Raw genomic sequence first — 14371 nt, 5'->3', positions numbered from 1 at the left:
GTCATGGGCCAGATTTTGGAGGGATTTCATCTCAGGTTATATGGTATATGGGCTATTTTCAGAGGTCATAATTCCCATCCTTATATATGTTTGGGATCCTTGTATGTCTTGACCTTCCCTATTCCCCATATCTTGTGTAAACTTTTAAGGGTATGTTGTATTACAGGATATTTGGTACTTAGTTTATTTTATATTAGTACACATGCATGAGAATTGTATGTTTAAGATGAAAAAAGTGCATAATTTTTCCCTTTTTAAAAAGAGGGGGGGAAAAAAGTGATTTCATGAAGCTCTTGAAAGTGTTTTTTGTTTTATTTCCTGGATGGAACTGAACACACCACTAGGAAACACAACATTTAACTAGAAAGATTGATTTCCTCTTTTTTAAGTTGAAGGTTTTTAACAACATTTTTATCATGCTTTATTTACATTTTGAATGTCTAATAGAACCATATCTCTACTTCTTAATTTCCAGGATTATAAATCAATTACAGTTTAGGAAAGGGAATGACTGAAATAAGTAGGATTATCAGAAGATGTTAGTGGCTTTTGGTACATGGTTTTCTGTAGCATCCTCGCTCTTGAACCGGTTCACTTTGCTCTGTAGGTTGTTGTAAACATAACTTGCAGTTATATAACAAGGTGTGGCATATATACCCTTTAAGGCTCGTTCTGTGCAGGCCTAATGGTGGTTCCTCGAAGGCAAGTGTCTTTACTAATTGAAGTGTGAATTTGACCCTGATGCCATAGGCCATGTGTCTCAGAAGTGTGTATCCATGGACTACATTCAGAGGACTTCACTTACAGATAAGTACTTTCTCACTTCAGGTCTTTGACTGTGTTGTTCAGAACATAAATTTTAGACAGACTAACACATTTTTTAAAGGGCAAAACCAGTTGATTGTTGTGGGAAAGTGTTTTCTTCTTTGCATTGCTCTGTTTCCTAAACTTAGTCTAAAGTGAAGTTGACTGTGTGTTATATGTTAAAAGAAAGTATTACCACTTTATTCAGCTCTTTGTTTTACTGCACCGATGAGATTAATTGTTCTTCTGTAGCTGGTTGCATATGGGTTCAAATCATATAGGTTTACCACTCCCTTAACCATTTTCATTTTCCCTAAATGGAAAAATCCTACAGAATTACCAAATGGCATCACTGCACTTATGCTTTTACACAATAGTGCTTTCTGCTTTAATTTTTGATGTTCCAGACCAATGTGTTTTGGTCTATTTTATTTTATTTTATTTTTTTGTCTTGCTGACCGAGTGTCCATTCATTAACTTTCAGACAACTCCTCTATTTCCCTACCCAGAATAGAAAAGGCATAGTGAGTTTCTGTCAGAGAAGAAAGAGTACCCTGTTTTGGTCCAAGATGTGACCCATTCTGCTCCTCCTCCTCCTATATGACTTTTCCTATCTGTAAAAGGAGTTTTCCAGCAATATGGAACCCGCTAGGGTTTTATATCTTGATGCTGATAATTAGTTGTTAGACTTCATTGTGATTTTTAAAATATTATAGTTTCTTGTTTCTAATTGAACTTGTCCACAAGTGTTTTAATATTTAAGGAAGAATACATCTGAATAAAGGGTAGGAGCTAGCCGGTAGAGGGGAGTGCAGCTGGGTGAGTGTTTTGGGGGGAAATACCTTGGAAGGTGGTGATTGGACTTGCTAGGTAGAATAATTAAGCAGCAGAGGGGAACATACTGGTCCAGATTATCAAATGCTTTGTTGCAGAAAGCCAGTTTACAGTAAAGAAAAGTCACCTGACAGCATCACATAAATGTGGACTGGAGACTAGTATGTTTCAGTGTTCCGGAGGCACCACTATATGAAGAGGAACTGTGGAGGAATATGTGAAAGTTCTTGCTGAGAGAGGTTGACATAGTAAGGAGGGAGGACAGCTACAGAGACTGAATTGAGAGAGAGAGGAAACAATTGAGAAATGTTATGTTGGTAATAAGGATGGAAGATGTAAAAGTGCCCCCCCCCATCCTCCACCCCAATTTGTGGGATGGATTTTTCTTTTTTCCCCTCTTCCATTTGGAAGAGCATGGAGTCAGAAGTCCTGGCGTAGCAAATGAAATTCAAATTCTGGGGTGGCAGGTTGTAAATTGGTATATCTGTTTGAATTTCAGAGGTGAAATGGCTTAGTTTTAGTCAAAATTTGAGATACATAGTAATATCAAATGTGAAAAATATCTGAAATATATTAATTTAGATTAAAATCCTTTCATTACATTTTACAGATTATAATAACGAAGATGAATTTGGAAGAAAGTTGAGGTTCCTCTTGCAGCAGCTTCCGCCTGTTAATTACAGTTTGTTAAAGTTTCTGTGTAGATTTTTAGCCAATGTAGCATCGCATCATGAAGAAATTTGGTCTGCGAGTTCTTTGGCTGCTGTCTTTGGTCCAGATGTTTTCCAGTAAGTTAATTCGACAAATTCATTCCATCCTTTATGTGACTCTGCATAATTGCTGTATTATTCTAGTTGTATCATTATTCATAAGAATATTGTCTTATATAGTGTATTTATACAAATAATATTTAAAATTAGTGTAAAACATAGGGAGGGAAGTTGTTTAAGTTAACTCTGATTGCATAGTAGTTGTTTCTCTGTATCAGGAAAGTGCCATTCTTTACTATATAAAGATCGATTTTTAATTGCAATAGTTACATAAGCTTGTTTAAAACAACCTTCAAGTATAAACTATCCAAAACAAAATCGTAATGCCCCTTCTTACAATGCATCCCTTGCAGGCAGAGCTCATATGGAACATCTTTGAAGTTGGGACTTAAGATTGTAATTCTGTGTGTTCAGAATATGAAACAAGAATCAGTGTAAAGAATAAAGAATGGCTGTCTAGTCGATCATAAAAGCCATTCACAGGAATTTTTTGAGAATTAGGTGGTTTTAGTCTTTAAACTAAGATAGTTTGGAATCTTTATTAGCATTTACACAGATGTGGAGGATCTGAAAGAGCAAGAAATAGTTAGCAGAATAATGGCGGGACTTCTGGAGAACTACTATGAATTCTTTGAAAATGAAGAGGAAGATTTTTCATCTACTAATGATTTAAGTTCAATAACTGAGCAGGTGAGTATATTTAAGTGGAAGTATTCTGTCACTTTAAACTTCTGTTACAGCAGTTTGTTTTTCTCAAGATGTGTTGGAATAAAACTAACTATACTGTACTGTTGAATATAGCCTTTTAGAGTGCATACCGTTAAAACTTTATCTTAATTCTTTATTTTTTAGTTAAAGTAGCTATGTTTGTGAAATGATCCGTTTCACAGCTCGTATTTATAGGAGAAGGGTGCACCATAGAATTAGAACTAAAATAATACCTTACCCTTACGAAGAGGTGGGTCGTGTCATGTTGAATGAAAAATATAAAACATAACTAGCTGTGGAGCAGTAATGCTAAAGAGCTGAGAGCTAATTAGCAAATGGATTCAGAACCACAAAGTTAGTGATTATGCTGATAAGTGTGTGGCCTCAGTGGAACTCAGACCTGGGTTCTATTCCTGGCTCTGCCACTGGCAAATGATTTCCCTTCTTTGTGTCTCAGTTTCCCTGTCTGTAAAACAGGGATAATGATACCTCCTTTGTAAAGTGCTTTGAGATTGAAGAATGAAAAGTGCTGTGTAAGAGTGAGTTGGTGGCATTATTTTTTATTGCCCAAACTTGCAGGGCCTTATGCTCCGCTTGATGGCGCTACTGTGTTTTGGATGTGACATGATAACTTTTGAACTTTGTATCTGATCAATTCCAAAATCTCAGGGAATGTTATAGTCATTGCTGGGCAGAACCCTATTGATTTTTGGAGAACATTGGAAAAACGAAAGAGGGAAATGTGGGCTGTATGGAGCCCCTGCTATCTGGTTAGCAGAGCTACCAGTTTCAACCACCTTTGTAATTCTTGATTGAGGGCAGCGGTTAACCTATTTCAACATACCAGTACTCCTCATCTTAACTCTGCCATCCTCCCAATACAGTTGAAACCTTGAAAGAGAAGTCAGAAGAATAAGAGGAACATGAGCGGGTACACGCAAAGCCCCTAGCAATGGGGTTAAGAAAGGGAGACCCTGGTAATGGGGGGGAAAGGGGGTTAGGGTTAGCTATAGTAGGAAGCCAATGGAGGACCCTGGTATATGATGGAAGGGAGAAGTGGAGAATGGAGGGTAGGGGAAGAAGGTGGTTGCGTAGAGACACTGGCTTGAGGGTTGTAGTGCAGCGATTTACTGAAACAGAGAGGTATGGGAGCTTGGGGGTGGGGTGGGGTGGGGGGTATGCATGAGCTTGTCCTGCAGAAGCAACAACTTGTGCAATTTCTCCCCCTCCTCCACAGTTCATGTTTAAATTTTTTGTGCAATTTGAATTAACATACTCTCACAGCTATTAGTCTAGGCTATCAGTCGGACTCCAGAAGATATCCCTGCACTTTGTCTGTACTTTGTTCACAGCTAGACTATCTTGAAAACATAAGGGCTAAAACTTTAATTTTAAAGAAAAAATGTTAAAATCCATTACGAAATTTTTCAGCTCTTGTTGGATTCTGCAGGTAATGCTCTAGAATTGAAAAATACGCCAGGCACTGATCAAGATTTATTACTGTGATGGGTCTTGGGGTACCCAGGACTGCGAGTCACTTTGTTAACCCTCTGCCTCCAGTGTGAGGGAGTGTGGCTTGTGTTTAACTCGTTATCAGATTCCTGCTGCCACCCAACTAATCAGCCACCCGAACACTCTTCTCTGGGCTATGCCAGCCCTTACTTTGCCTTGCAGGTTAACAGTAGATGCACTCTAGTACCCCATAGCATTTCTCCTGTAATGTTCAGCCCCTTCAGAATTGAAGAGTCACAGAAATACAGGTCTGCTGTCCCCAGAGGAACAGGATATACACTAGCTTATATGATTCAACTCAGGATCAGCACCTTGCTTAATATCACAGCTCTTATTCTGGTCTTCACTATAAATATAAGTTTATTTTCAAATATTCAAGTGATAGTGAGTAAGAATATTGGAAACAAATGTTTACATATAAAACAATCATAACACACTTTGTAGAGACTAAACTTAACTAACAGGTTAACTTCCCCGTCTAAAGAAGTTTTTCATCCCCAAAGTCCTCTGCAGCATTTCAACCAAGGTTGGCTAAGATCCCATGTTCATGAATGAAAACGCACTGCCTGTTTACTTCCTAGATGCAGGATAAAGGGGTGTGTTCTTTGTCTTCTGCTTATACTTCTCAAAGTTCATTGTCTGTACTCAGAGGCAGGATAGTCACTTGTGGCTTAATTTTCCTCTGTGCTGCTTTCCTGCTGACTTCACATCTTTATTGACTTTGTATGTAATGAGTTACTCCTTACGGCATTCTGCGCCAAAAAAATAAAAATACTGTGCACAATATTTTAAAAGTCTGCAAATTTTATTTGTCAAATAACTGTGGAGGCTCTAGCATGGCATTGGGGAGCACAGGCCTCTGGCTGCACAGAAGTGGGAAATCACTGTGCAGCTTTCCCCCCTCCCCCCCCAGGACACAGACTCAGTGGTGAGGCTGCACCCAACCCCATCACAGCGCAAGGACTGGGTCTCCCCCAGAAACATCCCAGGGCCCTGCCCTTCTGTCCCTGGTACACCAGGTGGGGAAGGCAGGCTCAGCAAGGTAGGATCCAAGTGTGGAGGGGCTTAGTGGGTGATGGGGGGATCCAGGTGTGGGTTGAGAGGGTTCTGAGCAGGCGGCTCAGTGGGGGATCCAGGTGCAGAGGGAATGTGGATACACAGGGACTTGTTGGGGGTTTCTGGGTGCAATGGTAATGGGACTCTGCAAGGGGGTCCAGGTAAAGATGGTTGGGGCTCAGCAGGGGGGGGGGGGGGGGGGGGGGGGGTGGCGGGGGAGAAGGTGGGAGGGGGGGGTCTCAGTGTGGGGGGCTAAATGGGGGGTCCAGATGCTGGGGGGTGGGGCTCAGTAGGGTGGGGATCCGGGTGCAGAGGGAGTGGGGCTCGGCAGGAGGGTCTGGATATGAGGGGGTCTGGATGCACAGGGATGGGGAAGATGGGGGAGCAGCTCCCTGTAAAGGGATCCCTCCCCCTGCCACTGAGGAGTGATGAGTGCAGGAAGCAGGGTTGGGGGGGAGTTTTCAGAGCTTGCTGCAGCTGGAGGAGAAATCTAGGGTTGGGTCTAACCCGGCCTTGGATGCTGTGCAGGGGAAGAAGAAGTCCCCCTCCTCCCCAGCCCAGCCGGGACTAGCAGCTGAGCTTGGTGCAGGGTAGGAGCCACCAGCCAGGTCTTCCTCAGTCCTGCACCCTACCCCACAGTTATTTACCTCTCTGGGCACCTGAAACATACTGCTGGGGAGGGTTGTCTGACCACTCTTGTGGCTTCCCTTTGCCTCCCCATCAGAAAGTCATTTTTCTGCGGGGAAGCAAATCTGCGGGAGACATAAATTCTGTGCATGCACAGTGGTGTAGAATTCCCCCAGGCATAATGGGTATCCATTGTGTTGGCTTTCAATGCTTAATTAACATTTCAACAGAGACTCAGCTGAATTAATATCTCTTGTCGGACACACAACCTATTTTTTCCACCGGTGCTGTGATACACAATCTAAAAACATGTTTTCAGTATATATATATAGAACTCCTTATCTAGTATCTGTATATACATTTCACAATTATATTAATGACCATTGTGACCCTCTCCTTTCGTTTAAGACCTCACATGACATTGTTTGGTGAACTAGAATGTACATACAAGAATCAGGACATTCCTGTAATTCCCTTGCCAGTTGGCATTGAGGGCTTCTTGAGTCATTAGTACTGTATATCTTTTGATATTAGAACTTTGTGGTTTCGCTTTACTACAAGGACTAAACTTTCAAAACTCTGTGCCCAAAAAAGGGACATGCACAGACAATTGGTACTCAGGTAACTTGGCATATAGGTCTTTTACCAAGTTAGGTATTAGGTGCACCCATGCATAAATCTTTGAATCCTTCTGTAGATCTGGAGAAATGGGTGGGGTGGGCAGAGATCCAGCTACACACTTCTTTTTGAGAACACATAAAGGCAATTACAAAAATATGTGCTCATTTTTAGGTTGATTTCATTGTATTTAATTTAGGATTTAGAAGGCAGCACACCTTGTGACATTAGGAAAAGTGTTCTAGCGGGTCCTGGAAAAAGGTGATCAGATTTAGGCAAATTGGGGAGGGAGTGAAACCCTTAATTAGCCTTGAGGTTGTGAGACCAACTTTATTTTGTACCGACAACTCCATATAATTTGTAACTTAAAATACTTATTGGAATTAAATGTAGGGAGAGAGACTACAGGTATAGTCCATGGAAAAGACAGACTTAAAAATAGGTGGCGAGTCAGTGAGACAGACACAAGACTGTTCCAGATGACAGGAACTAGGTTGTTTTAGTAGGAGAGATTGTGCCAATAAAGAGAAGGCTGGTGGGAAAAGAGACTAAGTCCTCGATGTAGCTTAGAGATGATATAAGGAGAGCAATTTTGAAGCATATTCTGAAATGAATGTGGAGGCTAAAGCACTTGTTTAGCAGTGGGAATGATGCAGTCTTGATATGTAGGAGAAGGCAGCATTTTACATATTAGAATTTGGCTAGCTGAAACGGATGGCCACTGAAAAGAGAATTTAATAAGGGTATAAAATATATTGGCTTGGAATAGTGTTTTAGTAGGGGTGGAGTGGTGATAGGCAACTCTGTAGATATAGATGGAGGAGGAGGAGAATTCAGTGTCAGGAATGACTAGGGAATACCAAATTTAGGCATAGTGGAGGCAATTAGAATCGGTCAAGATGAAAGGCTGAGTCATAAATTTACCTAATCAAGAAGATGGAGTGTAAAGTTATTAAAGGTGTCAGATATACAGACCAATATAATGCAAAAATTATAATTAAAGTTTGAGTTATTTATAAAATGGGGGGGGGGAGTACCTAGAAAGGAAACAGTGTTGAAAATCGACGCTTGTAGGACTGCATGGAGTATTTGTATCTAAATTGAAGCAAACCTTTTTTTTAGTTTTACCCATCACTAATTTACTAGTCTGCTTACATCTTTTTTTTATTTTCCCCCTGAAGTAGCAAAATTCTTAGCTTTTTAGTTTAGAATCTTTCCAAAGAACTACTGGAGGCATTCCAGCAAGAAGCAAGTCTTACTATTTTTCTTTTATATAGAATCGAAAGCATACCACCATAATATATCAGTGATGCTCTCGAGAGAAGTAATCCTGTATAGTTTTTCCAACAACATGTTAAATGGTAACATTAGTGTACTGCTTAGTGAACTTCCTATTTGTCTTAGAAGCTACTGGCTGCACACACACACACAACGTTGTGATCACCAGCCAATCAGTAAAAGGTTCCTTGCCAATAGTAAACACCATTGCATCTAGGTGTGGTGTTATGCAAATGAAAAATGATTTTTAGTCAAATTCCAATGATGATGTCACTTTGCTCCAAGTTCCAGCAAACAACATACCTGCATATTTGCCCTTATTGAACAAATGCAGATCCACTTGAGCTGCAGTCCCAAATATTCCTATGTATTTGATCCATTCATTTTACCCATCGTGTAAATGAAAAACTGGCTGCCAGTCATTGTTGTGGATACACTCACATTTTACCACTGATTTGATAAGTTCTGTTAATGTACAGAAGAGTGAGATTATTTTTTTTAACTATCAGTATAGTCCCATATAAAATTTAATAACCTCATAATTACTCTCCTCCTTACTTTCCACATAGTAGCTGTTCAGAATAAACTTAGAAATTTGATATTTGTTCCTTAATGAAACATTTTCACCTATCATATGCATATGTGGATATTGAAAAAAATCTGTTTTTGAGAGAGTCATGAAAATATTTGGGGGGCAGAGAGACACGATATTATGAACTTAGGAAATAGAAAATTAATGCATAGTAATAAATATTGGCATTAGTTTGTGATTTGATTGGGCAGATGTTTTGTTCAACTAACTCTGAAAATCTAACCCTGTATATTCAGTTCAAAAGAAGTAACTATGTCTTTGGATAGGGGTTGACAGGGCTGTTTTTTAAATATGAAATTGCTGTATCAATCAAGTGGAAAAAAGCAGAAATTCTTTAAGAGCAAGGTTTACATATTCAAGTATTAGAAAAGCCAATAGATTAAGATGTTCCAGTCTTTAAAATACAGCAAGTTGCACCTGCTGCCTATTTATATTCACACTTAATTGCCAGATTTTAATATGCTCATCTTATGCACCTGGAAAGAAAAAAAAAATTGGTTAGGGTTCCTTGATAACCTGTTAAATCACAAAACAGACTGGGCACAAATCTATGCCTTTATACTATTGGACTTGAAATTGGTATTACAAAGGGTGCTCACTATTTTGAAATCCTTAGATTGAAGGTACTATAGAAGTCCAAGCATTTCTAGGATTTTCAAGTTCTTTTCAGACATCTAATGAATAAATCTTGAAAAACCCTGTGAAGTAGGTAAGCATTTTCCCATCCTCATTTTCGAGGCTGGGAAACTTGGGCGCCGTGTCACATTACTTCTGTGGCAGATAAGGGAATAGATACCAGATCTCCTGACTCCTCATCCTTTGATTTACTGCTTTACGGTGCTTTCTTTCAATTTGTATTCTAATGAAATTTTTAGTGGCTTATTTAGCAGTGGAGACCGTTCTGCATTTGTATTTTTAAAGGCGTGGTTTGGGCTGCTTCCTTTCTAGTTTGTGTTTTGTAACTTTTAAAAAAAATTTGAAAAGATGTTTTTCTCTTAAAGTGTTTTATATCCCATAACACCACATATTTCCAGCTCTGTAAAATTATTTGATTTTTTTTTAATAATTATCGAAACCCTATTAATCTTTCTGTAGATAAATGATCTCTTGGAGGAGGAGGAAGAGGATATAAAGCTTGAGCAAACTGAAGAACTTCCGGAAGATAGCACAGAGAAACCTGAGGAAAGGCCAGATATGGTACATGATATGACAGAGAGCATCTTGGACTCCAGCAGTGTTACAGCATCAACGAGGTAGAGATATGTTTCCCACAGCATCATCTAAGCTTCACATTTTTATGGTGGCTTTTTTAATAGTTACATTTGATGACGTTTTCTTGTTGAAACTTCAGGAATTTGATATTCTTTACACTTCATTTAGTTTGCAGTGTGTATGAAAGGAGACTTGAGATTCTACCAGTTTCTACCTGTGGTAGTGGTAAAACTTGGGGGGAATGAGAACTTTTCCTACATTTTCAACCATAATGATTTTATGGAACTAAAGTTAGGCTAAATTCCATAAATCTGGCAGGAAATGGAGGGAAATTGTAAACTAGTATTTTCAGAGTGAATGTTTATTTGAAATGGTTTGTAAATTAAAAATCTGAAGATCGATAGCTTCAAATTCATTCTGCCCTGTTTTTTCTTGTTTATTTACAACATCTGTATAGAAGTATGTGTTTGTATCTGTTAAATTATTTGAAAACCAAACCTGACTGCATAGTGTGTAAGAAATGCCAGGTTAATTTTTTGTCCATATGATTGTGGGGAGAAGGGATCCAATAAGGAAAACTATTTCCAAGGGTTTGTTATAAATAGCTAAAGTGTTTTACAGGTATTTGCAAGTGGCTCATCTCCCTTTTGTGCTGGTCTGCGTAGAAGATGACAAACTATTAGTGCTATCAGTTACTCCAGTAGTTCAAGTAGCAGAGGGCTGTGTGGTGTATCTAAAGGTTTTTAACCCTGCTAATGAACCTTGTCAGTGTCAATATGATGCTACATGATGGAATTAGGTTTTGTTTTTTCAGTTTGCTTTTTAAAAACCTAGGAAATTGCCCATAAATGATGTTAAAAGAATGTTAAGGTTGCAAAATCAAGCACTCAAATGCTAGGAAATGTCAGAATTGAGATTTCCTTGTATGTATACATTATACAGACTTTCCATGATCACATACTGCATTTTTTTTCACAGGACCCTGCCTCATTTGGGTGCAGGCTGGATGGTGCTAAATTAATGAGCAGCTGTTCATTATTTCATTCTTGTTCAATGTATGGCCCTCAGCCTTATTTACTGCATGGTGTAAATACCCTGCTATGTAGACAGAATTGTTAATTTCCTCATTGGCTTTTATATGGCACTCATCCTATAGTAGCCAAGGGCTTCACAAACAATTAATAGTCTTCACAAAACCTGTAGGAGGTGACCATTTTAGGAGATGGGGAGCTGAGGCACAGAAAGTTTTAATGTCAAAAGAATCCATAGATTTTGGATACCCAATCTGAGATGCCTAGGACCTGATTTTTTCAGAATCCTTAGCATCATATAGCACTTTGTGTTCAAAGCACAGCTCCCATCGACTTTACTTGCAGCTGTGAATGCTTAGTACTTCTTGAAATTGTGCCCCTGGTCTTAATTTGGATACCCAGAATATGAGGAATATGCAGTTGGTGGCCACCTGTGGAAAATTTGGTTTAAGTGACTTGCCTCACATAGGAACTGTGTGGCAGAGAGAGAATCTCATTCTCTGGGGCAGCATTCAACTGCCTTACCATGAAACTATTCTTTCTCTTCCTGCAGTTCCCTGCCTCATTCACTACATACCTTCCAACTTCAACAACAGAGCCATGGCTGTTGTTGGTAGGATCTTCCTTTATTACACATCACCTATTCCTCCTGAGACTAAGTCCCTCCTGCACACTGAATGAGGTGGGAGTCCTGTCGAAAAAATAGTATATGATCATGTAATTAAAGACTGTGCCATAATGCGTATGCTCAAGGGTCCCAAACTAAGGTTTCATGAGCAATTAATTCTGGCTTTTCCAAACTTGAGTGCTTGACTTTGCAACCTTAACAATCTCTTTTAATGTAGTTTTTTTTTGCACGTCATTAAAATACATTCTTATGCCCTGATGGAATGTTATGAATGCATATATTGCAAGATATGTAGTGTTATATTATGGTTCCATATTTTTAGTATATGTACAAAAAGAAAACGGAGTAGTGTTTGTTCAAGGGGAACTCCTTTGAACTTCTATATGCTCGTTTTATTATTGGGAGAAAAAGAGGTGGTGGTCTTAATAGTTAAAGCATGGGGTTGAGTTAATGGACCTGGGCCCTGTCATTATAGAGAATTGCTGTATCTCCTTTGGGCAAGTCACTTAGTCCATGGCACAGTTTGCTCAAGTGTAAAAGGGGAAAACACGCTTGTGAAGTAGGGAAGTAGGCTGAGGCTTTATTCATTAGTATTTGTAAAGCACGGAAAGTTTCTCTATATGCATGATAACATTGCCAAAAATAATAAGGTACTTAGCCCCTGTTACAGACTTCAGAGGTGGATGATGCTCCCAATTCTGGGAGTTGCATGTGTAGTGATTGCCAACAATTACAGGTTTATTTTGTAAAATTCAAATTAATTTTTTTTAAGTCTACCTTTAAAAAAAAAAAAATTATAGCTGGAAGGAATACACACAAAGCTGAGTCCTGCATTATCCAAATAGGTGTAATTCCCAGTGAAGCCAGTGGGAGTTTTGCCTGCATCGAATGCAAGCTCAAGCCAAAATGGTAAATTCTTTATTGGCCATCCATCAAAAAATGGCCAACTTATTGTAGTTTAAAAAAAATTCTCTGCCCCACTTCATTTGGATTGAATTTTAACTTTGGTTATAAATTATTGAAAACAAATTTATAATGGAAATGCGACACTTAGATTTCTACAGGTGTCATAGGTGTGCATGGTACTTTACAGAGAGCTGTAAGGTCTTGGGATTAACTAAGGCCCTGATCCTACAAAAGTCTCTGTTCGGGCAGGCTTCTGTGTCCTCACAGATCTCCTTGCAAGATTGGATCCAAATTAGAAGCAGTGCAGCAGAGTATGACAGAAAACGGGATGGGATATTAAAGAAAAAATGGTTGCTTTTTCATTTGCACGTTTTAGTTTTGTTTATATATAGTTTTAGACATAGAAGCTTCATATTTTTATAGATTTAATATATTATAGTTTGGGGGAGCAGAGTCTAGCAAGAGGGCAGTGAAATGGATTGGAAGTCCTCCTTTATTTAGCGAAGACAGATCCTTAAAGGAGACGCATCAACTTAAAAAAGAAAATCACACTTCTATCTGAAAATTTACTTACTGTTGTCACAGGTAACGTCTAAGATTTTTTTCTGTGCTTTTTCAGTTTTACTTTATGCATTTGATAGCACTGTGTGTGCAGTTGTTTTTACAACTTCCTATGTGTGCTCAGTTTTCCATTGGGACATTTCTCATAGTAGCAGGGGAGAGAAAAGCATGCTGAAAAAGGAAAAAACAAAAGAATGGTGAAGGGGGGGATTTAGGTACAGGGTTAGTGCCAGAAACCCACCTTTTGAAACTGGCAAAGCTCCAGGTTGATGTGTCACTTTAACTACATTGACATACTTGCTGTAGTAATTTATAGAAAGAATGCTTCTTCTAAAGTAAATGGTTTTTAATAAAGGGGGTAAAACAGCCAAATGAAAAAGAAACCCATTTGTGTTGTTTTGTAATTTAAATGACATTTGTTGTGCTGTTAATATTTCTTATCCATCACATTGTAGTTGCTTAACTTGCTTAAAAAAAAACCCCTACCTCTCTGCCCAAAAATAAAAACCAACCAAAAAAAAACAACAACCCCAAAGCCATTGATTGGGCAAGTACTGTAAGCAACTTTTAATTTCTTCAATAATATCCCTTGTTCCAATAGAGGTTTAAAGTGATTGTAGTAGTATCCATAAGTTATTCACATGTTTGGAATTTATAAATATGAAGGTAGTGTAATAATATATTTATCTTTAAGCTATTATGTGTTAGCTCCCACATTCCATCTAATTTTTAAAGCAATCCTAAAATTTGAGTCAATCAGTAGTGCTAACTAGTCTTTTTTGTTTTAAAAATAAAATCTTTAATATTGGATAAAATTTGGATTGTTTATATATTTTTTTCTTTTTGAAGCATCCTCTAAACTCTTATTTTTATAGCAATTAAATAACCAGACTCTTAAAACTAATTTCTCATAGTTTACATTTAAAAATGTACAGTTTCTAGTAAAACTGGAGAGGTTATTAAACTGTTAGTCTAACTGGACCTAAGGAATGGATTGTCTGTGTGAAGAGGCAATTTGAACATCATAGTCTGGAGAACATAGCTCTGATAATACCGTTCCTGAATATAGACCCTTCTGTCATTTCAAGCAAATGCATTATGAAGTGGTTACTAAAAGACAAACTGGAATTCTAGGTGTCTTGTGTTGTGCAAGATATTAGCTTATTAATGTTGTTTCAAAAAGATTTCACAGGGATTAAAAGAAAATACTTGCTCCAGCTCTTTCATTGAGAGT

At 38.4% G+C, this 14371-nt stretch overlaps 1 protein-coding gene across 2 annotated transcripts in view; it reads left to right on the top strand.

The window, feature by feature from the left end:
- Positions 1-14371, top strand: part of FAM13B (family with sequence similarity 13 member B) — an 81291-nt gene that overhangs the window by 22421 nt on the left and 44499 nt on the right. For both annotated transcript variants that reach the window (XM_024202103.1, XM_024202101.1), the window contains exons 5-7: positions 2249-2426; positions 2954-3098; positions 9895-10052. In XM_024202103.1, the coding sequence (XP_024057871.1) occupies positions 2249-2426; positions 2954-3098; positions 9895-10052 (481 nt within the window). The remainder of the gene's footprint in view (positions 1-2248; positions 2427-2953; positions 3099-9894; positions 10053-14371) is intronic.

This window comes from Terrapene carolina, unplaced genomic scaffold (assembly GCF_002925995.2).
Source record: "Terrapene carolina triunguis isolate 2854851 unplaced genomic scaffold, T_m_triunguis-2.0 Scaffold629, whole genome shotgun sequence".
NCBI classification, from domain to species: Eukaryota; Metazoa; Chordata; order Testudines; family Emydidae; genus Terrapene; species Terrapene triunguis.
The sequence above is the reverse complement of the archived record's forward strand: the minus strand, read 5'-3'. Positions and strand labels throughout refer to the sequence as shown.